Source organism: Cornus florida, unplaced genomic scaffold (genome assembly GCF_030987335.1).
Source record: "Cornus florida cultivar Cherokee Brave unplaced genomic scaffold, ASM3098733v1 CherokeeBrave_3.0.0_Hap2_Chr11, whole genome shotgun sequence".
Lineage (NCBI taxonomy): Eukaryota > Viridiplantae > Streptophyta > Magnoliopsida > Cornales > Cornaceae > Cornus > Cornus florida.
In genome coordinates this window covers 141,321-169,254 of record NW_026775581.1, presented here as the reverse complement: position 1 = coordinate 169,254, position 27,934 = coordinate 141,321, and the positions used below count along the sequence as shown (strand labels likewise).

The window sequence follows — 27,934 nt, the reverse complement described above, 5'->3', positions numbered from 1 at the left end:
TCGAACGTTGTTGTTGTGCAGAAGAAGAATGGGAAATGGCGAGTGTGCATTGACTTCACCAATTTGAACAAAGCCTGTCCGAAGGATAGCTTTCCGCTGCCTAAGATTGATCAAATGGTGGATGCTACTACTGGGTATGAGCGTTTAACCTTCTTAGATGCTTATTCAGGTTATAATCAGATCCCCATGGACCCTGCTGATGAAGAGAAAACTTCTTTTATTACCGAGCAAGGGACTTATTGCTACAAAGTTATGCCGTTCGGACTGAAGAATGCCGGAGCAACTTATCAAAGGCTTATTAGCAAAATTTTCAAGGATCAAATAGGGACGACTGTGGAAGCCTATATTGACGACATGGTAGTAAAAAGTAAGAAGAAAGTTGACCATCTGAAACATCTACAAGACGTATTTGAGGTGTTGAGACAATATGGAATGAAGCTCAATCTAACCAAGTGCTCATTCGGCGTGAGTTCTAGTCAGTTCCTTGGACACGTGGTTAATCATAGAGGCATAGAAGCTAGCCCTGCCCCAAGCAGAAGTTCTGACTAAGAATGCCGAGCCGAAGACAATCAAAGAAGTGCAAGCACTTACGGGTCTAATAGCTGCATTGAGCCGGTTCATTTCCAAATTGTCAGATCGCTGCAAACCATTTTTTGACACAATACGAAGCCATGGGATACAAGTTTGGGGGGATGAACAGCGCCGAGCATTAACTGGTTTGAAAGAATATATGCAGAACCTTCCGGTCCTGTCAGCTCCCGAACCAGGAGAAAAACTATTTTTATACCTCGGGGTATCCAGCATCGCGACAAGTGGCGTTCTGATCCGTTGTAAAGAGGGAAAGCAATATCCAGTGTTCTATGTTAGCAAAACGATGACTGAGGCCGAACTACGCTATTCAAAGGCCGAGCGGGTGATACTCTCACTAGTACATTCGAAAAGAAAGCTCATGCATTATTTTGAATCCCATCCTATCATCGTTCTAACCACTTTCCTTATCAGAATAATCCTGCACAAGCCAGACCTCTTAGGGAGGATGACGAAGTGGGCCATAGAGTTAAGCTCATTTGACATAACATATGAACCCAGAACGGCAATCAAAGGGCAAGCAGTGGCAGATTTCTTACTGGAATGTGATTCAGAAGACATGGAGGAAGACCTTCGAGGTTGCTTGTGGAAACTCTTTGTCGATGGATTCTCAAATCAGATGGGGCAGGCATTGGGGTCAAACTGCAGACACCAGAAGGCACGTCCCTAAGTCAAGCGCTTAGGCTTGAATTCAGAGCCACTAACAATGAAGCAGAATATGAGGCACTACTGGTTGGACTTTTGCTCGCCAAAGAGCTAAAGGTCAGGAATTTGACCGTCTTTAGTGACTCGCAGTTAATTGTCCGGCAGGTGAATAGCGAATATGAAACCAAGGATGAAACGATGGAAGCATATCATTCTGCTATTATGCGAGGAGTCAGAAACTTTGAAAAAATTGAATTCATCCAAATACCGAGAGAGCATAACGAAGATGCCGATTGGCTAGCATGTAGCGCCTCGGGTTCTGGAGAGACATTGGCAAGGGTGATTCCAGTAGGTATACTGAACTAGCCATCCATTTTTGAAGAACTTTCGGGCCCAGATACTTGGCAAGTGAATGTTATTCCATATGAGCCAAGTTGGATTGATCCAATCTTAACTTATATTCGGGATGGTACTCTGCCTGAGCAAAGAGATGAGGCTAGGAAAATCAAATTGAACGCTGCAAAGTACGCCATAGTGCATAACCAGTTATACAGGAGATCTTTTTCTGGGCCGTACTTAAAGTGCGTTACCCCCACAGAGGCTCGGCAGATATTGTGAGCTATTTATGAAGGTGTGTGTGGAAATCATTCAGGTGGAAGATCTTTAGCGCACAAAGTAATGACGCAAGGGTACTTCTGGTCAAACATGTCACGAGATGCGGAAGAATTCTCCAGAAGATGCGATAAATGCCAAAGGTTCGGACCATTAATCCACCAACCACCTGAGGACTTGCACGTGATGGCCACACCATGGCCTTTCGCACATTGGGGGATGGACGTGGTTGGTCCTCTGCCAACTGCAAGAGCTCAGAACAAGTATGTATTGCTTGCAACAGATTACTTTACCAAATGGGTGGAAGCAGAACCATATCCGAGCGTAACACAAACCCATGTAAGACGCTTCATCTGGAGTAATATTATTTGCCGTTTTGGTGTTCCGAGGTTAATCGTTATGGATAATGGGACTAATCTCGACAGCAAGCAAGTCAGAGAATTGCTGGAAGAATATGGAATTAACCAAAAGTTGGCAGCAGTAAGTCATCCCCAGGCCAATGGACAAGCAGAAATTACGAATAGAACAATTTTCGCTTGTATCAAGAAGAAACTGGAAGACCATAAAGGAAAGTGGCTGGACGAACTCCCAAATGTCCTATGGGCTTACAGAACGACCCCTAGACGGCCGACCGGGGAAAGCCCATTCGCCATGGCATACGGAACTGCGGCAGTCATACCGGTTGAATATTTGCTTCCAACTGTCCGAAGCTTAGCATGGAATCAGGAGCAGAATGACAAAATGCTGAGATTTAACCTTTATATGTTAGAGGAAAAGAGAGATGCTGCGGCAATAAGGCTTGCATCCTATCAGCAGACACTGGCTAGCAGCCACAACAAAAGGGTGAAGCACAGAGATTTCACACTTGGCGATCTGGTTCTGAAGGAGGAGGTAGGAATGGTTAAAAAGATGATGTCACCTTGGGACGGACCATACAGAATTGCAGAAGTCATAGGGAAGGGGGCATATATACTAGAGACCATGGCTGGAAGGTTGGTTAACAAGCCATGGAATGCTACATCTTTAAAAAGGTATTATCTGTAGAAAGTTTAAAGTTTTAATTCTGGCATTATTCATTTTCAGTTGTATAGAATTCTGAAATTTATAAAAAGCTATCTTCTTTTGAAAAGTTGAGTGTATGAAAACAGCAAAGTAAGTGGTAGCTGACATTATGAGCCGAACGCCAAAAACTTGCCAAAAAAATAAAAGAGTGAAAGTGGCAAGTGGCATTCTAGTCGAGCGCCAACCACTCAGCAAAGTAAGTGGCAGCTGGCATTATGAGCCGAACGCCAAAAACTTGCCAAAAATAAAAGAGTGAAAGTGGCAAGTGGCATCCTAGCCGAGCGCCAACCACTCAGCAAAGTAAGTGGCAGCTGACACTATGAGCCGAACGCCAAAAACTTGCCAAAAATAAAAGAGTGAAAGTGGCAAATGGCATTCTAAGTGGCAAAGTGGCACACTAGGCGAACGCCAACCACTGACATACAGAGAGAAACCTGATCAGATAGCAGTAAATCATTAAGTAAAAGGATTTTTGGCAAAAGTTCAACCAAAAGTCAGCCATCTCATTAATAATGAAGTTTCTGAGTTATAAAAAATGAGGTATACAGATGACAAAAGTGCAGAAGGAAGGAGGTTGGTACATCAGAAAGGTTCTAACTAGAAGCATTTACCCCGTCAGCTTCTTGATGGTGCTGAACGGTCCCCTCATCACTTTTGGCGGTTCCGTCCTCACGAGGAGGAGAATCAAGCTGAATGACAGAATCATTCTGCTGAGTTCTATCCTCAGTAGCATTGGAAGAATCATTTTGCCGAGTTTCATCCTCAGCAGCAGTGGCGGATGGAATCACGGTGGACAGGGGAAGAACGTCCAGAGGTTGAGCAGTAGAGGGCGTAGGAGTGATCATGGAAGAGGCGATCTCTTGGCATTCATCAAATATGCCCTCAGCAGGGATGGAGTCTGGGTCGGCATAAACACCCGGAGGATCAATCTCCAGTTCTTTGTCAACCTCATTAGGGGTAGAACCGATCTGACCTTCAGCTGGGACACGATCGGTATAACCCTCTAGGAACCCCTGACCATATCTGAGGACCCTAACCCTGGAAAACCGAGCGTGCAGAGCTAGCATACGACCATTTACCTTACTGATGGTATTGAGAAAAGCATCACGCTCGTCTAGAGCTCTTTTCTCAAAAGCCATCCGAGCGGATTGCTTATCACTTAGAAGGCGCTGAAGTTCTTCCTTCTCAGCCTTAAGAGATTCTCGCTCAGTATGCTAGACACTCTTCTCAAGTTGCAGAGCGTCCTTTTCGTCCTGAAGAGAGTCTGTCTCCTTTTTTAAAGCATCTCTCTCTTTTTCAACTTTGCTGAGCTGAAGAACCATCAGCTCAGCATTTCTGGTGATGATGATCTTGTTTTCTTTATTGGCAACATCAAGGTTGTCAGAAAATTTACGAGCCTTGGCATTCCCCATCTCTACTTGCTTCTGCATGGCCGTCACCCCAAACAGGGTCTGCAGAGATATACATGATAACTAATTAAGCCGAGCAGGTGATTAGAAGAAATCAAATATAAAGACTATGTAAAGATTTGCTGACTGAGGGGGAAGACTTACGTCCATAGCAGACAAAGGGAAGTGGCTGAACACTTCCTTCTAAGATAGACCCTTGGCAACCTCAATGTCTCTGGGAGTCCACATGCTCCTGTAGAATGCCATAGCGGTTTGACCATCCTTGAACATGGTCTCGTTCGGCTTCATAGATGACCCGTTCGTTCGGATAAACTGAGGGGTCCACGGCGCCATAGTAGAGGCAGAAGCATTGGCCGAAACCGACCCTAAAGGAGCAGGAGGTCTGATTGAAGGTGGAATGGGTGCATTTGGTCCAGATGGACGAATCCTTCTTAATAGAGGGATGTTATCTGGGCTAGAAGGAGTATCAGGCTGAGGCCTCTTCCCTCTCTCCTTTTCCCGAGCAGCAGTAGTGGTATTAGCAGAACGGGTGCCAGCTGAAGGAGTTGCGCTCGGATTAGCAGGTGGAACGTTAGTAACTGGGTTGGCAGTTACCACGTTCAGGTTGGTGGAAGGAGTGGTATCAGAAATAGTGGCCGAAGATGATGCTGAGGCCGAAGAGGAGGTTGCAGCAGAAGTAGCAGTAACCCTCGGAGGATCTTTCCTCCTGCCGAAGGAAGGAATCCGAAGCTGGCTCATGTTTTTACCAATAAGTGAGATATTAAAGAAGTTATCCTAAGTAAGGAGATCTGAGCAGGAAGGGATGTTGTTTAAAACGTATTCGTTCAGGTAGTTGATCCTATCCCTGCAAACATCATAACCCAAGTCATTATAAGGAATGCCTAGGGAATGGCAAAGAAAAGTACAGAAGCGAGGGACACAAATTTCGCAAGAACAGTCACTTTTATGCGTTTTGAATTTCTTATATGAAGAAACCGAGCATTCGCCAAAGGCGCTCGGGATAGGAAAGTCCTCTGCAACTGGAGAAGACCAAGCCCCTCTAACCCCTATTATGTTTTTTCTCCAACCCTTCTCGGATTTGATTTTGTCCTTACATATAGATCTCTTTTCGATCGGGTAGAAGTGGTAAAACGGTTCATCAGAACGGATCTTGCTAACTTTGTAACAGAGGAGAAGATCTATGATATCAAGATCTAGACCTCTGTCACGGATCAGAATCAACAGAACGGATAAAACTCTAAAGAAATTGGGGTTTACCTGCAGAGGGGAAAGCCCTAATTTATTAAAAACATAGTTAAAGAAGGGATGCAGAGGGAACCTAATGAGGTTAAGATGAAGATGGGAAAATAGAATCTCGCCGGGAAGAAGGCCAGCACCAGTTCTAATATCCACCTCTTTAGGGCAATTTCTAATCTGTATATCGTCAGGAAGACAAAGTCTCATGCGAAGAATATCTAGATCTATAGTCATGGTGAGAATGAATGAAGACTTTAAGGGAGAAAAAGAGGTCTTTTGAAAGAGAAAGGCAAACAAAACTAACCTCAGAAAGTGAAAACGTCAGAGAGCACTGCAAGGTCACTGGAAAAAGGAGCTTTTGCAAGAAATCGCCGGAGAAGATTTGATTCGGAAGAGACGGATGAGGGTTTGATTAACAGTAAAGCAAGATAGAGACGGTAAAGAAGATTGATGGAACATCCCTGAGGCTTATAAAGACAAGGTGGGCCCGAAGACCAAGGATTCGGGAAACCGAGGAGGTTTTTTTTGAATCTCGGAGCGTCGATTCCCGAATCCAACCGTTCATTTTCCCAAGAGATCTTCTCGAGCCGTTAAGCCATGATTAGCAGCCTCTAATAATTACCCCCTAATTAATTAGGGAGTAATTATGGGGGCAGTTGAGGATACCAGAAGTAATATGGGCCGGATATGATCCGCAGACGTGGCATCGGGTCAAACAATTGAATTCAGCCCATACAGGAGCACCACAGAATGGGCCGAGCTCGGAGGATCCATCGAAGAAGGCCAAGCCCACTGGAAAGAAGGCCCAAAGCTGATAGTCCAGCAGCACTTGTAATTGCCTATAAATAGGCAGTGAAGAGAGTAAAAGAGGGGAGATTATTGTGAAATGTACTGAAATTCTGTCAAAATGGAGGGAGAGATTTTCTTGCATTTACAGAAGATTAGCTATTTTACTCGACCATGAGTGGCATACCTGAAATGGTATACTTGTGGAGTAAGGTTTATTGTGTTGACTTTAAGAGAGAATCAATTCTAGAGTAAAGTATAAGAAGAAGAAGTAAAAGAGAAGAAGGAGGATGAGAGAAAAAGAGAGAGAGATGGGGAAAGAGAGAGAGAATGAAAGAATACTTTCATCCTTTCACCACATTCTATTAAACTAACAAGTTCAGAAATTCCACATAAGTTCCAACATTATATAAGTAATAACAAATAAGCCCCTGACAACACCCCCCGTCAAGTTGGTGCAAAGATATCTATCATGCCTAGCTTGACTAACATATTTTGTAAGCAAGTCTTGCTCACACCCTTAGTCAAAACATGTGTGTTGACGTATGGAGTACAAATCAGCCCAAGACAAAGCTTTTCCTTGATGAAGTGTTGATCGACTTCAATGTGCTTTGTCGTGTCATGTTGAATTGGATTGTGAACAATGCTAATAGTAGCCTTGTTATCACAATACAACTTCATTGACTCGCGAACAGGATAACCCAACTAACCCAACATCGTTCATAACCATAACAACTCATAAACTCCATGTGCCATGGATCTGAACTCAGCCTCTGCACTACATCTAGCTACTACTGGCTGTTTCTTGTTTCGCTATGAAACAAGATTACCTCCAACAAATGTGCAATATCCTAAAGTAGATCGTTGATCTGTCACAGACCCTGCCTAATCAGTATCAGTATAGGCTTTAACACGCAAGCTAAAGAGCAAGTGCCTTTGCATTAGGTAATAGAAAGATCATTAATGAGTGAGACCTTAACTGGAGTAGATGATTGGTTTGTAGGAAGATTAGCTATTTTACTCAACCGTCAGTGGCATACTTGAAATGGTATACTTGTGGAGTAAGGTACATTGTGTTGACTTTAAGAGATAATCAAATCAAGAATAAAGTATAAGAAGAAGAAGAAGAAAAAGAGAAGAAAGAGGATGAGAGAAAAAGAGAGACAGATGGGGAAAGAGAGAGAATACTTTCATCCTTCCACCACATTCTATTAAACTAACAAGTTTTAGATAAGCCCCATACACGAAATGCTTTAACATCACTTGCACACACAAGTATGTAGTCTTGGTAGTGATCTAACTCTTCCCATTTACCACGTAGATGGTAATATGTAGCAAGAATTTGGTCTTCCTGCTCGAATCTTGAAATCTGTTGTTGGAGTTCATACAATTTTGCAAAATTACCTACTGAGGAATATGTCTCTTCCATAGCCGTCCATAATTAGTGCATTATTTGCACTCTCCACTCTTTGAACTCAGGATCACTCTTGGAGGGATACATTATAGTCCCTTCGATGTGGTCGATCATCCTACAATGTGATATGCATACGAGCAGATTGAGCCCACTCCATATAGTTCATCTCATCCAGCCTAACAGTCGTAATACAAAGCCTGGATCGTGATCACTACCACCTCCCAATACTCAAGTCAGACTAAGAGCAAACCCAACTTCTTTTGAAGTCACCTTTGAGCCAGACATTTTATCAAATAGTTTTCGCGTATACAATCCTCAGAAACAAAAGCAGCAACAAAATACGTAGAGAACCACCTCTCTAACACACAAACTTCAACTAGAAAGATTACCGTCTTCTGAGATGCATAAAAAGGCGACCACACAGTCACCACACAAAACCTAGAAAGCAACAAAATGGACTATACCAGAATCGTGAACGACGAAGAAAAAGCCGTTGTTGTAGAACCACGTGAACACGAAAAAAACACCAATCGAGACTTCAATAGATAAAAAACAGATCGAAAAAAACACCAATCGAGTTGGATCCGCGGTACGTGTGGATGTGATTAATACTACTTCCTTGCAAACAAATCCCATCTTGGAATCTCTTCAAAACCCTTCACACCCACTAGGGTTACATAAACTTGCCCTAGGTTTCAACTACACACCTAGAGCTTTACAAACCATGCTCTGATACCGTGTTAACTTTAAGAGATAATCAAATCAAGAACAAAGTATAAGAAGAAGAAGAAGAAAAAGAGAAGAAAGAGGATGAGAGAAAAAACAGAGAGATGGGGAAAGAGAGAAAGAATACTTTCATCCTTCCACCACATTCTATTTATATTAACAAGTTTAAGAAATTACACACATATATTTTTTTTTGATAAGTTAGTTGTTGAGACAAATGACAAAAAACACAAAAAGAATACCAAGTCTCTTGCTTGTATAAGAAAAGATAACATAAAACCTAATTTGTTCAAATAATTTAATTAAATAGTTATTTACTAATAATGACTGATGGAGTGAGGATTCGAACATGGGCCTTTGGCCACACAAGCAACACATGCCCTACCACTGGGCTATCACACCACATCTAAGTTTCAGAAATTACATATAAGCCCTAATATTATATAAGTAATAACAAATAAGCCCCTAACAACAGTCCCCCTCAACCTGGTGTAAAGATATCTATCATGCCCAGCTTTACTAACTTTACTAACATATTTTGCGAGCAAGTCTTGCTCACATCCTTAGTCAAAACATCAGCAACCTGATCATGTGTGTTGACATATGGAATACAAATCAGCCCAAGACGAAGCTTTTTCTTGATTAAGTGTCGATCGACTTCAATGTGCGTTGTCTTGTCATGTTGAACTGGATTGTGAGCAATGCTAATAGCAGCCTTGTTGTCACAATACAACTTCATTGACTCGCGAACAGGATAACCCAACTCACCCAACACCGTTCGTAGCCATAACAACTCACAAACTCCATGTGCCATGGACCTGAATTCATCCTCTGCACTACATCTAGCTACTATTAACTGTTTCTTGTTTTGTCATGAAACAAGATTACCTCCAACAAATGTGCAATATCCTGAAGTAGATCGTCGATTTGTCACAGACCCGGCCCAATCAACATCAATATAGGCTTCAACATGCAAGTGGCCATGACCTTGAACGGACTTGAATGTTCTTGCATCTTATATTCATCAACGGACTTGAATGTTCTATTCTTTTTATCTTTTTTAAATGTATGGAAGATTTGAGTACTTTAAACTCGAGTTATATTTTAATGGATTGAATTGCATTGTACCTTGAACTGGTCTGAATTTGATATGTTCTTAGGCCTTAAACAACATGCTAATCAAATTTATATGTATAAATTTGTTCCATTTCTTTTCTTCTTTTGCAGGTTCACTTTATTATCATTTTATATCTACATGTTCATACACATAACTCTCTTGCCATTTGTATGTGTATAATATATATATATATATATATATATATATATATATATATATGATAGCTTGTAGCCATCTGTTAATGATGGCTTGGTAAGGGGGGTTTGTCTCACAATTACAACTTTGTCTGATGCGTAGGAAAAGCTTCTCTTTTCAAAATGTGTCAGAAACTGTTGTTCAAGAGATCCGAAAGCTTCTGCTGGTGCATCCCATGCTTGTTTTAGCTACAAAAGCGGCTAATTTAGGTGACAAATATTCAACAAAGGAAGTTAACAGGTGAGTTCTTACTCTTTTGGGATTGGAAAGACCCAGAATTTGGGTTTTATTTTTTTGCAATGTGAAGGAATTTGAGTTGTTGGTCCTTTAATGTGAACATGTGACAGATTGTAACATATGTTGTTTCATTTCTCTGGGCAAGCACACAAGATACTGACAAAAATCCATATGATTTAAAGAAGTTAGTGTACCATGTAGGTAAATCTATGTGCGTTTCTTTCTCTTGTAAAACATACTCATTGGGTATCCTCCCCCCCCCAATATTCTCATTTAGGGCTATATCATCTCCATTGTCATCTATTAAGAAAGTTCATTTACCGAGAGAGTAAAAAAGAGTGTATTCTTTTACATTGGCTATGTTGGACAAACTCAATATAAACCAAGAAATTGATCTCTCTTTAGTGGCACTAGTTTAAAGCCTATGATTCCACTTGAATTCTTATAACAATTTCTGTTTTTAAGTTCAAAGACCTTGATTGTTGATAGTTTATACTGGTAATATATATTCACGAGGCAGCATTTGCTTTTCAGATCTGTATGCTTGTCTAAGTTAAATAGTGTTTCTAATAGGTATTCAAGAAAATGGCCTTCACAAAATGTCTCAAATTCGAGAACTATAAGAAGTGATCCTGAAAAACTGTCGTATCGTGAATATATGCCTGCTGTCTGGCAGGTAATCATCCATCATTTGTTGAGTATCATTCTGCATTTTGTGAATATATATCTTCAAAAAATATTTATGAGTATATATCTGTTTGTTATTGTTTAAGCAGTTAATTTTAGATTTAAATGAGAAAAATTGTTTGGTTGTTTTTTTAATGAGCAAAGTGCATGTATGCATTATTGTATCTATTCATATATCCCCCCCCCCCCCCCCCCCCAAAAAAAAAAAAAAAGAAAAAGAAAAAAGGAATTGACTATGTTTTATAATGAATTTATTTGCCGAAGGCATTGCCTGGTTCAACAATAATAAGCTTGCAAATTGGTGCCTCTTACAAGTTCAGGCCTTAGAAGTATGACTATATGGAATGTCAGGTCTGCATTGAGTTATTTCTCCCAGAGCCCTCTCATGACTAGAGCCCTGAGACCTACAATTCTTTACTTCCCAAAGACTGGTGATTTAAAGTGTATATTTTAAATTTTAAAGGTTCGTTATTTACTTTCTAGTGAAGTGCATGAAGTTCGATTATAGTCATTTATATACCTGAATTAAACTGAAAATCTGCTGTGAACGATTTTGTATGTTTGCAAGATTGATTGTCCTGAAGTTTTGAAATGCATGTAGTTTTCGTTTCCGTATAATTATAGGCATTAGGCAATTAACCAACGGGTTGTTCCCTATTGGCATACCGTTTTCTCCCCAGAGTGGATGTTGAGGGTTGGAGTCCCATTAAGGGCAAAGTGGGAGTATGAAAGTTAAAAAGAAAAAAGAAAAAGAAAAGAGAAGTACTTGCATGCAATTATAACGAAATCATTATTTAAGTATTCTGTTTTCATGATTATAACCTTAATTATTGTTTCTGGTCATTGCAGTCCTTTGTTACACACAGAATACTTGTGCGAGCTTCAGGTTGGAATGAAGCCCACTTGTGGTTGATTTTGTTTCCCTGCTTTAAAAGAAAAAGAATGGACGATTAGTTTATTTATTTATTGAATCAGAAATTGATTTATTGCTTCTTTTTTTTTTTTTTTTTGCTGCATGCAGATGATGGTGGTAGTAGTAATCAAAACCACCCTATCTATTTATCAGAATGGTTGTTGCCGCCACTAAGTTTGGTTAATAAATTTATAATTCGAGATGTATGATTTGATTTGATTGTTTTTTGTTCGTTGTTTGAGAAGTAATTCTTTATCATAAATTAATTTCTGATGGTTTTCATTTCTAGCTTGCAGGCTGGCGTGTTAATTATATCATGAAGTGCATATTGCCGCCGCTAAGTTTGGTCAAAAATTATTTCATATTGCCCTATGTCACTTATTCTCATTACCTTTTTATATGAATTTTGGTTGAATTTATGTTTTATTTTATTTATATATTTTTAATTTTTGATAGGAAAACACTTACAAACCCACAATGCCCTTTAAGGGCTTGAACTCTCGACCTTCTCCTTTATAAGGTGAAAAAGTACCTTAAAAATATATTTAAAAAACCTTTTGTGACTTCTTGTGTTATTTATTTATTTATTTATTTATTATTATTAGATATAAACAATAATATACAAAAACACATCAAGGGCATACCTTGAAAGGCAAAACAAAATTAGACAAAATTCAAAACTAGGATCATAGATCCAATACAATCTCAAAGAACAATAAATCTGTAGCAAAACTATGATCTATATTATTACATCATGAATAGTCACGCTGGCTATTTCTAACCTCTCGTCAAATAAACATGGGAGTTCTAAGCCGACTTATTCACTCCCAAATATACTACTAAATATCAGTATCAGTAGCCCAAGTTTGCACGCACTCCAACACACTAAGCTAGCTAGCTAGGGAGCTAACCACTATACTACTATAGTATTTGTTCTCCGAGTTGAAATATTTTTCTCCAATTAATTTACTTGTGGATAAAAAGACACTTCTAGAATAAGTATATTTCGGGTCTTTTCTGCCCAAAAATACTTCAATTATGATCAATACAACTAATGCTAAATCACCAAACAAAACTATTAAAGGAAACTAACTTTTGTCCAAAAACAGCTCATAAGGATTGAAGTATTAGTGGTGTCGATTGATTCATATATCACACAATTCGATCCTTCTATAATATACTAGGTAGATCGAAGTGTAGGATCTATGGATCGATCAATGTGTTGTGCACTTCAATCGACAACAATGCCCAAGTCTAAGCAAACCTAGGATTTAACAAAATAAGCTCAAATGTAATTTTGGAAAACATTTTCTTGATGCACAAGTGTGATATACCTCATAATTTTCACATATAAGTTGGCCCGACTTGTGCATAAAAATTAGGAAACATCAACCACCTGGTAATAAACAAGCACATAATATAATATATAATAATGAAAGAAATCATGGCGGAAGTAGGGATGGCAACGGGGGCGGGTTTGGACGGGTGTACCCTCTCTCACTCCCGCAATCGTTTAAAAACCCCGCCCCCGTCTTCGCCCAAAACCGCAAAAAGGGGAAACTTTTTACCCCATTTCCGTAACCGTTTAACATTTTTACCCTCGCCCTGTTTAAGATTATAATTTAATTATTGTTGAAATGGAATTTTTTTTTTTTTTTTTTTTTTTTTTCATCTTCAATTTTTCACCATTATAACTTTCCTTTTAATAAAATTTATTTGTTACTTTAATATTGTTATATGGGGTAATTAATGTATAGTGAGAAATATACATATTAATGAAATAAGGGTACTTAAGTAATTTGCCTATCTAAACGGGGCGGGACGACCTCCCCCTGCCCCCGCACCAAACACGTACGGGTTTTTATTGCATCAAACCATTCCGACCCAAATAAGCAAAACGGTTTCCCAAAACCGCCAAAAATGGGGCGGGGTGGGGCGGGTAACTGCGGGGGCGGGTCAAATTGCCATCCCTAGGCGGAAGGAAATACTATCATTAAATGAAGCCGGAATCCATAATAATTATTTATTACAACTTGGAAATCCCGTATACTATCATTAAATGAAGCTGGAATCCATAATAATTATTTATTATAACTCGGAAATCCCGTAAACTACGGACCCCTAAATCCAAATCCTTAAATATCCAAAACCATAAAGTCTGAAAAGGTAGCAGAACCTTCACTGAAATAAAAATTGGAAAAGAGTGGATGATCGTGATCGAATTATGGTGAGCTGAGTCTTCAATCTTGTGGCTGAAACTGTCTGGGACCGGAAATGTCAACAAAATGTGAGTTAATCCCATGAACAAGTCCCTTCTACTGCATCCTAACAAAAAGCCCATAAACCCAACTTCTCTAAAGAAACAACACAATCCAAGACATGAACCCCAGATACTAAGGAGTGATCTACTATGCACCGCAATACCCCTAGAAGATCACCTCATTTACATAAACATGTAATCAACATTTAAATGCATAAGGAAATATGCATCTCAACCACGCATGCAATCAAACCACATACCCGCCTTAGCAAATCAACCATGCCAATAGGTACTTGTGAGACTGCTTTAATAGTCAACTCACAATGGTTCCATAATACATTCTCATGCTTATAAACATAGTAAACTTATTCTCATTTCAAGCCGTTAAATCAAACAATAAAGAGTGATAAATATCAAATATAACACAAATGGCATGATATTAATTAAATCATTCCCATCAATAATTTTAGTGTAGCACTAAGGTTCACATAATTAATTTAACGTCTCGTTGCTTGCCCATTGGTGGGGTCTAGGGTAGCTCCCCAGGAACTAGATTTTTTTTGATAATTGCTATGTCAAAACCTATTGTTCTGGGAATTTTAACCGAATTTTATCATACCAAATTAATCCCCCGCTTACAGTGATTGTTTTATGTAACCAGATTTTAATCATTAAAGTTTAACTAATAAAGGCCGAAACCAGCATAACATAATTATTAATCAAAACTAGTAAAACCCCTTATCAATTATGCATAACAGTTTAAACCATACAAATCAGCAATAACAGAAGCATATATAGAATTCGAACCTAACATGTTAAAATCGTAGTATTATAAAATCATACAGTTCCGTAATATAGAGGCATATACAGTAATCCAACCAGAAACATAGCAATTGGAATATTATTATTATTGCAGTTCGGAATAACAGGGCATTTTCAGGTTTAATATATAAATTTCATAATCGAATCAGAGTTCTTAACAGTGTCTATGTATAACGATTCCGTTTCACAGAGCTGAAACGTTTATAGATTCAAAGGGGAAGAGAAGAAGGGTACTTGTCTCACGATTATGGAGCAACAATACGAATCTTCCAGCCTCTAGCCAAGGATTTGCAGCCCTCTCCTGATTTCCTTTCACGACCTAGAACGCACACAGATGAGTCCAGCCTAGGACTCTCTCTCTAAATGTATAGTATAGTCTGCCTTCCCCCATCCTAATTAACCTAATCGTATAACTAAGTCTAACAATATAAGCCCATCAATTAGGTCCATTTAATAAGTCCAAAATAAACCAATCAAATAAGTCTGTCTAATAAGCCCAAATCGGATTCTGAGCTGGCCCATGGAAATCCCCATGCCCCAGCAACATAAATCCCAACCCAATAAATACAATCCAAATGCATTATTAATACCGTAAAATAAATACCATAACAACAACACAAATACACACAAGTAAGCACATAATTATGTAATTTAAATCCTGAAAGGGCCATAAATCCCAATGGGCCAAATTCGGCCCAAACCACTCAATCAGGAACATTATATAGCGGTCTTTAGGCCCAACCACATCCATAACAGAAACGGACCTCTAAACCGCAGGGCCTAAGAAGAAAGTCTAGCCCATCAGCCTTTCTACTTTGAAGCCAAGAAAGGAATTTAGGGCAATATGTAAACTACTATAAATAGAAGTAAGAGAGGATAAAAGAGAGAGGATAAGAGATGCAGAGTATTTGGTGTAAGAGAAAAACTTTCCCTAATAGAAACAATAATTTTCTTGCATCTACATCTTGCGCCATCTGCGAGAATCAAAGGAGGAAATTGGTCGATTTCAACACCGAAACCATGACACAGCTCCGATCGGGAACCATGGTCGGAGAAGGAAGCTTGCATCCACAAGCGAAGAACGAACGGGCCAGGAACGACGAGTTAATGCAAATCATTGAGACCCTGCGAAGGGAGAACATAGAGCTCTATTCAAAGATGGAGTTAAGGGACGTACCTCTACTGGCTCGCCCACTATTGGAGGACGAGAGAGTGGAGGCGAAGTGCAACAATCAGCATGCAGAGCAGACGGGGTCTGCCCATGTTGACCTACGGCGCAGAAGGCACGGCTAGGAGACAATTTTGATAATTGGACAATTCATGTAAGAAAAAAAAAAAAAAAACCCTTTCTTTTTGGTTATTGACTTGGCTTGAATAAATGCTTTATATATATATATATATATATATATATATATATATATATATATATTAATTACATAGGGCAAGGAGGGGGAGGGGGTATATATATGTGTTGTTTAGGACCAGGATCACCTCCAGTCCCACAGTGCCCCATTTGCTCCATTTTGGGTCATTGAACAGTGTTTACCATGTTTGGTTAAAAAAATATATTTTTGTAATATAGAATTTTCATGTATATATATATATACTGTTGAAGAATACACCCTTTTTGTTCCCTCCCTTATTTCTTCTTCCTCTTCCCTCCCTCATTTTAGGCGGCATTTGAAATAGAAATCAAATCCCGCCACTAGCCTTATTCTCTCCCAAAATATGAATGAAGCCATTTTAGAAATTTATTTCTTTCCAAATAGAATCCAGAAGTAGCGATTGTTATGTAAATCAACCCAAAATTTGGATGCTACAAATTGTTTCCACATAGAAGCAGCGCTTCTGTTAGTCACAATAAAATTGCAGATTCTGATTTCCTTCCAAAAAGAAGCAGCAGTGTATTTCCAAAGCTAAGCAGGAGTGTATTTCCAAATCGAAGCAGTTGATCGCCTTATTTCCAACCCTAAGCAGGTATGATTCATAATTTTGAGATTTGATTTTGAAGGAAGTCGTCTTTATTTCCATAAGAACTGAATGGCAGAAAAAAATATAACTAGTAAGAATATATAGACACATTTTTGGTAAGAAACCCAGAAATAGAAATTATTGTTGAATTTGAATTGATCGCTATTTTATTGTGCAGTTATTAGGGGTTTTAATGTTTGTTTATGACGATAAAAAATGAGAGGATTTGTAGGATACATGACTAGCCCGGAAAAGAGTGTTTCAGAGTGTTACAATGTTAAGAAAATGTTTGGTCGTTGGGCTTGCATCGCAATGTTTTCCTAAGTTGCATCCCAACTTTCTCCTAATAAGCATCCCAAATTCTTCCTTATCTAAATTTCAATATTTTTGTAAAGTGAGTCACAACATTTTCCTAAGGTACATTCTAAAATTTTCGTAATATAAATCCCAAAGTATTTGTAAAGTGTATCCCAAAATTTTCTTAATTTGAATCCCAAAGGTTTCGTAATTTACATCCCAACTTTTTCAAAAGGTACATCCCAAATTTTGCCTAAGGTGAGTCCCAACATTTCGTAAGGTGAATCCCAACTGTTTGCTAACATAAATCCCAAATTTTGCGTAATATTAATCTCAACATTTTCAGAAAATGTATGTGAAATTAGCATCAGTTGGTTGGACATATATGTTCTGTTGTGGCAACAAGGATTTTTGTCCTCGTTTGTCTGGGATATACTTGATTGATACATGCAAATAAATGAATAAGATATATGTCAAATTTAATTTCTCATACATGTGAAAAAGTTTTTTATTTGATTGGTCATACATGTGAAAATATTTTGTATTTGAGCCATTGAGATGGAACATACTTGGGATGTACAAGTAAAATGATTTTTTGTTAATTCAATATTTTGTGCATATGTGAGAAAATGTTTTGTATTTGAGCCGTTCAGATGGAAGGTGGAGTAAATAATATTCAAGACACAACAAACGGACGAAACGTTCCTGTTGTAGAACCAGAAGTGATTAAATGGAAACCAACGTATAAAATGGAGTTTGATAGTGAGGAAGAGGCAAATGATTTTTACAATGCATATGGTGGTCGAATTGGTTTTAGCATCCGGAAGGAGTATGGAAATAAAGTTAATGGAAGAATTACATCAAGGGCGTTAGTTTGTAGCAAGGAAGGTGTGAAGGGGATTGATAAACGGGATGTATTTAGAAAGACTCCCCGGGCTGAAACACGAACCAATTGTGGTGCACAAATGGTTCTTAGATATGACAAGCCAAAGGCAAAGTACATAGTTTCTAAATTTGTAAAAAGTCACAACCATCCATTCATAATTGCTGAATGCAGCCACATGATGCCGTCTCAGCAACGAATTTCCTCAGTCCAGGCCATTGATATTTAGTTGGCTTCGGATTCAAGAGTTCCGGCTTGGAATGCATATGAGTTGATGGGAAGGCAATCTGGTGGCAAAGAATCAGTTGGGTACTTGGAATTGAATCTTAAAAATTATCTAAGGACGCAAAGACAAAAGGAGCTTCTTTATGGAGAGGCGGCATGGCTTGTGGATTATTTTGAGACGCATGCTTGTGAAGATCCTTCGTTCTTCTATTCCTTGCAACTGGATACTGAGCAAATGATTACGAACATATTCTGGTCAAATTGTAGAATGATAATTGGTTATGGCCATTTTGGAGATGTTATCAGTTTCGACATAACATATAAAGTGGTACACGGCAATAGACCATTTGCAATTTTCTTGGGTATGAATCATCACCGGGGGACCGCTGTGTTTGGAGTAGCCATAATGTATGATGAGACAGCGGATTCGTTTGTCTGGTTATTTGAAACGTTTTTGAAAGCGATGAGCGGAAAAGTGCCAAAGACTATTATTACAGATCAAGATGCTACAATGGTGAAGGCATTAAAGTAGGTGAATAACTTTCATGCATCTCCATTCTTGTCACTTTCATGCTGAAACAATCGTATTATTTTAGTTGTATTTTTTGTATTTGCAATATTGCAACGTAGGTATTAAGTTAATTAATCTTGCAGGCCATACCGGTGACAAATCATCATTTATGTTTTTGGCACTTAATGAATAATGTGCAGAAGAACCTACTGTTTCTGTTTAAATGCGTTGAAGGAATAAAGAAGGTCATCTCAAAATTAATGTTCCAAATTGAGGAGGAGGATGGTTTTATTAGGGAATGTGATTTAGTGATTGCAGAGTATGGTGTTGGTGGTAATAAGTGGCTTTCCACTTTGTTAGATTTGAGACATAAATGGGCCCTTGTATTTGTCAAACACGACTAGTCTGTAGAACTGAGTAGCACGCAATTGAGTGAAAGCTTCAATGGTCAATTGAAGTATTACCTTTCCAGATAACTTATTCTACCAGAATTCTTCACACACTTTGACAAATTGTTGTCAGACAAGCGGTATAAGGAGTATGAAGCCAAGTATGGCTTGATGGAGAGTCAACCGGAACTAAAAACAAAGTGCCACATATTATATCAAGCGGGGAAGGTGTACAACAAGGCAATATTTCAGATTTTCCAGGAGGAGTTTTTAGTTGCTCTTGTGAGTCAGGCTGTTACTAGTTGCAGTGACTTGGATAACAATAGACACCGTGTTTATAAAGTTGCTGGTGAGGACGGGGTGCAATGTCGTGTGATCAGGACATTTGAAGATGAATTGTCATGCTCATGTTGTAAATTTGAAAGAGAGGGTTATTTGTGCAGGCACAGTCTGGAAATCCTTAAAGACTGCATGTTTGTGAATGAGTTTCCTTCCTGATATATAATAAAAAGGTGGACTAGAAATGCTAGAGATGGTAGTTGGACAAAATTGTTTCCGCCAACGTGAATCCGGATCCTCAAGATTAGGCGGCGATATAGGACACTTTGCCGTATACTGACTGAAATATCTTCCATTACATCACACGATCCCGAAGGATGTAATGATCTATTAAAAAAAGCACTGGACTAGAAAATAACAGTACAAATAAGTTGTGGTCGTAGGTTTGCAGAGAAAATTGCTTAAGGGAAAAAAAAGGTCAAAAGCAGCAGTGGAACAGTTTCCATGTCCCTGAAAGTTAAAGATACCTCTAAAGGACGATTTAAGAGGCTGAAACCAGCCATAGAGTTAAATAGTGGGAAAAGGAGGAAGTCAATGAAAGCAACAGGCCAGGTATACGTTACTGTCGCACGCACTGCTATTTCATTATTTAACTATTTGAACATGCGAACAAAATAAATTCGATTTCATAACATTGTATCATTCCTCATAAAACACTCGTGAGTGGAAGAAACTAAAATATTTTTATGTTTTAGATATCAAATAAAACCGTTGTTTTGGGAGAGGCCGATGGCAGCGATAGTCCGTCAACCCCGTCCTACGTGTTAGTGAGTGTGAGTATGATTGCAAGTATATTATAGATAAGTAGTTAGTATTCATGACTGTTGGTTAATATATTGATTATGTTTAAATGTGCTTTGATAGTGTTCATATGAAATATTTTATGATGCAGAAATTCCCGTCCAATTTCTGAATAAAGAATCGTACGTAACACCACCAGCTGTATTCCACAACAGGCAGCTTAATATTGGTGAACCATGTACTTCATCAGTTAACCATGTAAGTGTGTTAATTAAGATGCATTATTTTCTTTGTTTTTCTATGAATCTTGTATTGCAGAAAAAGACTGATGTAGATTAGTTGGAATATTATCCATTTTCATCCCCAAACCCTTGATCGAAAACTGTATGTGAATAAAAAAATTGACATCGTTTTACCATCACACCAAGGATGAAGAAAAATGTAGATGTCAGTTCCATTTCCAATAACATACTTACAGTTGATCTTCATGAAGTCCCCTAAAATGCAACTATACTATTCCATATAGAAGAATCTGAAACCTTTGGAATAACTTACCAAAAGGATGTATTCCTTAGGTAACATGAACAATGTTTATACGCAACCATCGAAATCCTATCTTTCGATAGTAAAAATATCTGAAGCTAATGCACACTTTTCAGGTAAATCAATATCCAAAACTCTTCTCACCCCCAAACCACTTTCTTCTTTAGGAGCAGCAAGCTTCTTCCATTCTAAATTCTTTGTATCTTTATAATATCTTCATCATGCCCCAAAATGAAGTTCCTCATTGTCTTTCATATGCCCATAATCATGTATAAAATTCCCTTTCGCATCCTGAATGACAGTGATATTGGTTCGAGCCGTATGCTCTTAATTTGCTGATGCAAATACCTTATGCACCTGTCTTGGTCCTTTATCCAAGTAATTCTTGTCTTCTGAGATAGAAGAATTGCTTCATTAAAGCTAGCACATTCAAATTTCTGTTTAATATCCTACTCAATGAAAACATCATTCATAGGATTCTCAGCTAAACTGAATTGCACTTGGTCAAGAGACTTCGTAATAGCAACAACCTCCTCAAAAACAGACCCAAACTCCTCAACATTCCATTTTTTGACAGCCCTTTTAACCAATCTAAAGTTGTATAGCAACTTATGGATTGGATTCCCATGACTATTAGTCTTCCACACATCAGAGATAATGTTGCTAACCACTTCCTGTTTATTCCACACCAACAACTTTGGACCTTCACCAATGTGCAAAGGAGTTTTCAGTTGAAGTCCCCTATGATCTGAAATCAATGTTGTGGAGTAAGAATAATGTGTGAAGTTGGAAAAAAATTATCCCAATCGTGGTTCATAAGATCTCTATCCAGCATTGCATAAATTCTTCTCTGACTAAACCTTTTATTACCCCATGTAAATTATCCATTATCCACTGGAATATCAGATAAACTAAGGTGATCAATGGTATGGTTAAAATCATATAGTAGTCTGGGAGGATGCCTAAGGCCTCCCTTCTTCCTACCTTAATATGTATTGTCAACAATATAAATGTTTCAGGCTGATATTGGCGATCTAGCCATGTTGTCATCTCAACTGTTCAGTACTCCCTCTTTATATGATGAATCAAGTGCTCATTGTTTGGAAGGTGATGAGGTAATCATTTATTCTTTCTCCACTAATTGATTTCATTGTTCTCATTATAGTAACGCAGATAATAGTTTAGTAAAATTAGTTGGATTACATTTGTTGTCGTTCTGGCTAATTGCAGACACCTAGGTAAGTGAATGTGACGCCAATATCTTGAATGGCAATGAAGTTGGGGATGAATCATCCAATTCAGCATCGACTCTTCGAATATTGAGAAGAAACTTGTCATGTAATTGACTTTTCATTGATTGTGTGTATCTTTGTAACCTTTTGGACTTCTTGTACAAAGTTTATGGCCTACTTCGGTTGGCCTTATTACCTTTAGCTGTCATGTAATTGACGTTGTATTCATTATGTGCATCCTTTTAATATTTTCCACATATTCAGTGTCACCATGTTTTGTAAATTGACTCTTCGAACATTACAAAATATATGTCTTATTTTGGGTATGACCATGTTTTGTAAGCAAGGAAGACATAGGAGGATCACTGTCAAATTGGATAGACTGTTTGTTCAGAAATATTAATGTAAGTCAGGCTACTTAAAGTATAAAAAATGTACCAATGAAACACTGAGACCAACAATGGACTCTTGGCTTAGGTGTTGGTAAATGTTGACCCTTTGTCCTGGGTTCGAGTCTCAGTATCATCGAGTGACAAGTTTGAAAAAGAGGTATTCTAAATTACTAATTTTTCTTCTTTTATTTTATTTTATTTTATTGTACAAAACATTACAAGGTAGGACAAAATAATGTAATGTGTAGAAAACATTTCTATATTATTTTACCTACATGGATCAAAGATATGAATCATTTATGTCAGCAATTGTAACTGGACAATAGTAAATGGTTGTACAAAAATTCACTCCAATTTTAACACTCACCTTTGCACAAGTTTCACTATGTTACTTGAAGGATAAAAAATGTACCAATCAAACATTGAGACCAAGAATGGACTGTTGGCTTAGGTGTTGGCACATGTTGACCCATTGCTCTCTGTTCGACTCTCACTATCCCTAGCTGACAATATCTAAAAAGAGGTATTGTAAAACACCTCCATTTTTCTTGATTTGTTTATGGTAAATGCAACGATATAAGTTGATAAAGTTATATAAGTCATATTAATTACAAAATTTGATGCTAAAATTTATATTGATATAAAATTAAGAGTATATATTTACGGTATGAGACCAACAAGGCAACTACTTAATTCTGCCAGAATTGTACGAACATGTACAAATGTATTTTTGCATTACAACCCAATAAATACATAATTTTGTTAATATAATTTGTACTAAATATCCCAGAATAATTGTGCGAAGACTTACGTACATAACATCCACACACGTACGTACATAATAACTCAAGATATTCGTACATTAAATCGCAATACATACGTACAGAAAATCCCAATACTTATAGTACATAAAATCACAATACATACGTACATAAAATCAATATAATATGTAAATAGAATTCTAATAGAATAATAAATGTGTATTGGGGTAGTTGAATATTAATTGAACTATGGATTAGAATCACAAATGACTTCAACAACCACTCCCACCCACAATGCCACCACTTTTGCTATAAATATATGTTATGAGTAGTGTTAGAAGCACCCAGAAGAAAATGTCTTCCTCTAGGCCAACCAATGGTGCGCTACCAAACCATAGAAGACGCGCAGCCAGCCCCAATTACCCCACCCTCAGTCCCATTTCTGTGCGTCAAACACCCTTTGTTGTAGATCCTCCCCTACCCTGCAATACCTTATTATGCGCATAGATAATTTCGGGAGTGACCTGACTCGCTTGTCGAGTATGGTGAGGAGGGTGGATCGGCGTATGAAGAGGCTTGAAGCGCCGTGAAAGGACGAGTCTGACGACCAGGTCTTGGAAGTTCTCAACTCCTCTGACGCCATAAGCGACGACGGAACTTGAGGAAGGACGGCTGTTTTGGAGGCGGCTGGTTGTGAAGGACCCCTTATCGATGTGCGGAAGTTTGGTGTGAAGGAGTATTTGGAAGGTTCTCTGTTTTGCTATGTTGGGTTTGGACCTTCTATGTATGTTTATATGATGGTGTTTTTTTGTATATTTTTTGTGTAAGAATTATGTGTATGATATATAATATTAAATGATATATGAAGCCATATATATTTAGAAATGAACGTTACTAGTTATGCAGTGTGAACATTACTATATGAAGCCATTAATATGAAGCCATATATATGTATAAAGTCACGTTACTATATATATGTATGGGGGCTGTGTGAAAAAAATAATAAATAAGAATAATATTAGATAAGTGATGAGGATAAAAGAAAAGAAAAATTACATATGTATGATGGCTTAAATTGTGACTAAACTAGCATAAATGGGGAGTTAAATGGTGACAATTTGGTACTTAAATTAATAGGAAATGGCTGTCAATTCGCAGTCACTCCAAAATCTCTACCAGTAAACCTATCATAATTGTAGTCTTTCTCATTAAGCCATAAATGTGATACCCCCCAGATTTCCGGATGCGAGTTGGCCAGGCCCACGCTTGATTACCCGAGGATATCAAATCAATTAACAATAAATGAACACAGAATACAATTAAGATAAACAGGAATAAATAAAATTGTTGAAAAGAAACACGAATGATAATCCAAAAACTGAAACCTCAGAATAAAATTTTATAGATAAAGAATTATTCTGATACATCCAACTTTTCCATTTTTAATACAACTCGCGAATTCATCTAGTGGACCCCTAATAAACTCCGACACTGGAAAATAACAACTGAACAACTCCAATGCTAAACCATGAAGAAAACTGCAACATCGTCGGAAGAATGAGTAACCGTCTCTGCTTATGTAATAACCCGGATTTTCACGGATAATTTTTTTCCGTTGTCTTTTCCTCTTTGGGTTCAGTTTTTCATCACTTGATGTCATCTCGAGTGCTCTGGAATGATTTCTGAGACTCTTTTCCTTGGATTGACAACTTCCTTTGGGGATTGTGTCATTTCCATATTTTATTTTTCCGAATATTATTCACATTTTGTCTTTTTCTCATTTATTCTTTTTCCTTTGACAGCCTCACTTTTTGTGCTTGGATTTGATTCCGGTTTTGCATGCATTCATGATATTTGATTTCTATGATAGTGGTATTTTTACTTTTCTAGAAAAGCATGTTGATTACTTACTTTCTTTATAAAGGGGCATTAATGCATACTTTAGTGTAATTCTTCTTAACTTGTGGGGTTTTAGCGTAATTAAATAAAGTAATTATATTTCATCTTGGGGACCATTTTGTAATTAAATTTGAAAGATATTTTCAAAAAGGACCTTTTTGCAATTTTTGAAAAGTGTGACAAGTGTCACACTCTCATTGGTCCACTTGTTGACATTTGTGTGGAAACACTTTGATGCATTGGATGATGACATTTGGAGGGTGAGGATTCACCCACTTGTTGGCCTAGGATTGGTGCACTTGTTGGCTTGGATGGTTGACAAGTGTAGGTGTGGGATTAAGCCTAAGAAGGAGGTATGGATTGGTGACAAGTGTAGGTTCACAATTTAGTCTTGCAAATATCTTTGGGCCACTTTGGGATTATGGTTTTAAAGGAGGGTTTTTGTGCAATTGACCATAGATGTGTGTGTTGACTATGGTGTAAGATCACATAGTGAGTGGAGGATTTCTATTTCCTCCACTCACACATTTTCACATTTCATCTCTTTCTTCCTCACCACAAAACCCTAGCCTCCATGGATGAAGCTTGAAGCTTTAGGCATTGACCTTGATCTTTGAGGCCCTTCCACTTACTTTAGGCCATAAAGTTTGGAATACTTTTTGTTCTCCTCATCCTCCTCTTCAAAACCCTTGAAGGATCTAGCCTAACTCCTAGTTTTGCTTTGGTATCTAGGGATTCAATTCTCTAGTGAGGTATTGATCTATTATTTTAAAGTATTTTTATGTCATTATTGAGTGTTTTACATGCATAGAAGAGAATGACTTGTATTCTGCCCTTAAACTGTTTTAACTTGAAATAAATCTTGTCAAATTAAATATATAACATGAAAATATAATCAATTAGCTTCCATTTAGTTTTGGTTTCATGTAATTTGGATTTAAAATGAATTAGTTATGAATTTTTGAAGTTACAAGCTAGTTGCTGGAAATTTAAATCTTTTCTTATCCGGTCCGGAAACAAATTTTTATATGGAGTTGTGGTGCTTCAATTACCTTGACATTTTTACTGGAACTTTCTCCATAGATTTTACATTACTCAGAATTTTTTCACGATTTTAGAGCATTTCTAAATTTTTTTGGAAATCTAAGACTATCTGCTGTCCATGTTTTTATTGCAGTTGGAAAACATATTTTTAGATGATTTATTTCACTAGCCTTTTGACATTGGATCATGGCTTAAATTTTCAGTTTTATACTCTCATATGTTTGCTTCCAAAATAAATTAGGTTTGCCCAATTTGGATGTGAAATGAATTTTTCATGAATTTTCAAAGTTGGGAAGCTACAGGCTGAAAATATGTTTTCTGGGCATAATTTGTTTCAAAGTTGTGGGTCAAAACTGTTTCAATTGGGAAAATATTTTGTTAAACTAAATTGATATTATCAAATTACAGTGTTTAAGCTTTCATTGGGCTTTGGATTCATTCAATTTGGATTAGAATTTAATTTTTTATGAATTTCCCAAGTTGAAGGTAACAAGCTGAAATATTTGTCTTGCAGACCAAAAATTTAGGGCGATTTCATTTCGGTAGTAATTGGGATTTTCATTCCAATTGAGGTAGGAAATGTTTTAGGATTTATATGTGTTGTATTGAGTATTTCTCATGATATACAACTTATATGTATGCCTTGTATCAAATTTAAAAAGTTGGTAATTTTTATTTTTTTGTATAGGTTTTAAAATTCATGATGATATATAACTTTGATTTGAATTATGGCATGCTAGAAAATCATGTTTTAATATATTTGTTAACATATATTAAATTGGTATTGATTGAATAAAAATTGCAGATTTTATCTAATATTTATCTTTTGTGAAAGATTAAATCCCATGGCCGTACCTTGCATGAAATTGGCTTGTGATATGCTTTTAAATTATGTCTTGGCATGTTGTTTAACATATTTTAATTTGAGAGCATTTGAATAAGTATGAAAATCTAGAGATTTTAATTAAAATGATTAATTAAAATCTAATTAAGGGTTCCATTGGCCTAATTAAGTGTTTAACTTGATATTTGTGATAACTATGACTTATGTTCTAGCATATGTTAATTTGGAACCATTTGATATTGTTTTAGAAGTTAGGGATTTGATTATCATGATTTAATTAAATTCCACTTTATTGTTCTTATGGCCTAATCGAGTTTTGATGTGGTGTATGTAATGACTATGCTATATTGTTTATCATGTATTAATTGGAGGCCATTTGATTGAGATTTGAAATCTAGGGAATTTAATTAGTTTATAGATTAAATTCCGTTTCTATGGTATTATTGATTAACTCATGTATTTGACATTGATAGTATGTTTAAAGCATGACTTTTGACTTATAATGAATTTATGAGTTTATGTTTTCAATATTGGATTATATTGTTATAGCGTGTAACAAATCGCACTTTGAAGATTCGACATTGTCATCCTATAGTAGTTGTGGATTTAGAGCATGTGTTGTGTGGATACAATTTACTTGTGCATGGAAGGTGACTTAGTGCATTTTATAAATTACGTATAAGTTGTGAACTTATTTGATTATTTTGGAGTCTTGGGACATTGTTACTGTGATATGGCTAAAGTTTGGCTTTAGTGCGGGAGGTATGAGTTCTCTCCAATTGAGATAGTGCGCACTAGGGTGGTCTTCCCAGCGGGTTAATGCCCGGAATAACCAATTTGTTCTTGGTTTAGTCAGAGACGTGATGTCCAAGTCTTCCACTATTTGTTTTCACATTCAATTCCAAGTTATCAATCATGTTTATATTGTGACTGCGGTTTTGGCTATTGGCGATTTGATGTTGTTAAGTACATCCATACTAAATTGCTATATTTAGTTGATTTAGCATTTAGATTTCAAGTTGATAACTTTGAGAATCTATATCTAGTTGCTTTGTGTAAGCATGTTTTTATCTGGGTGCTTTGTGTAAGCATGTTTCTATCTGGTTGCTTTGTGTAAGCATGTTATATGTTGTTGCTATGTGTAGCATGCTCCT

At 37.3% G+C, this 27,934-nt stretch overlaps 3 protein-coding genes across 16 annotated transcripts in view; all 3 read left to right on the top strand.

Moving 5' to 3' along the window:
• The window catches only part of LOC132282920 (DNA repair protein XRCC2 homolog), a 66,314-nt gene extending 54,122 nt beyond the window's left edge, over positions 1 to 12,192 (top strand). For 2 of the 14 annotated variants that reach the window (XM_059784759.1, XM_059784752.1), the window contains 5 exons: positions 9,893 to 10,030; positions 10,601 to 10,703; positions 11,564 to 11,600; positions 11,736 to 11,830; positions 11,917 to 12,192. In XM_059784759.1, coding sequence (XP_059640742.1) covers positions 9,893 to 10,030; positions 10,601 to 10,703; positions 11,564 to 11,600; positions 11,736 to 11,830; positions 11,917 to 12,030 — 487 coding nt within the window. In that variant the 3' untranslated portion in view covers positions 12,031 to 12,192. The other 12 variants (XR_009471909.1, XR_009471910.1, XM_059784754.1 and 9 more) reach the window with 12 other exon arrangements.
• A 5,438-nt stretch (positions 12,193 to 17,630) lies between these two features.
• Positions 17,631 to 18,089, top strand: LOC132286002 (protein FAR1-RELATED SEQUENCE 5-like). The gene has a single exon (XM_059788254.1). It carries the CDS (start codon positions 17,631 to 17,633, stop codon positions 18,087 to 18,089), a length of 459 nt encoding a protein of 152 aa, XP_059644237.1.
• Positions 18,090 to 18,134: 45 nt separating this feature from the next.
• On the top strand, positions 18,135 to 19,483 carry LOC132285992 (protein FAR1-RELATED SEQUENCE 5-like). The gene is made up of 3 exons (XM_059788242.1): positions 18,135 to 18,605; positions 18,797 to 18,929; positions 19,086 to 19,483. Exons 1-3 carry the CDS (start codon positions 18,135 to 18,137, stop codon positions 19,481 to 19,483), a joined length of 1,002 nt encoding a protein of 333 aa, XP_059644225.1.
• Positions 19,484 to 27,934: the final 8,451 nt, after the last annotated feature.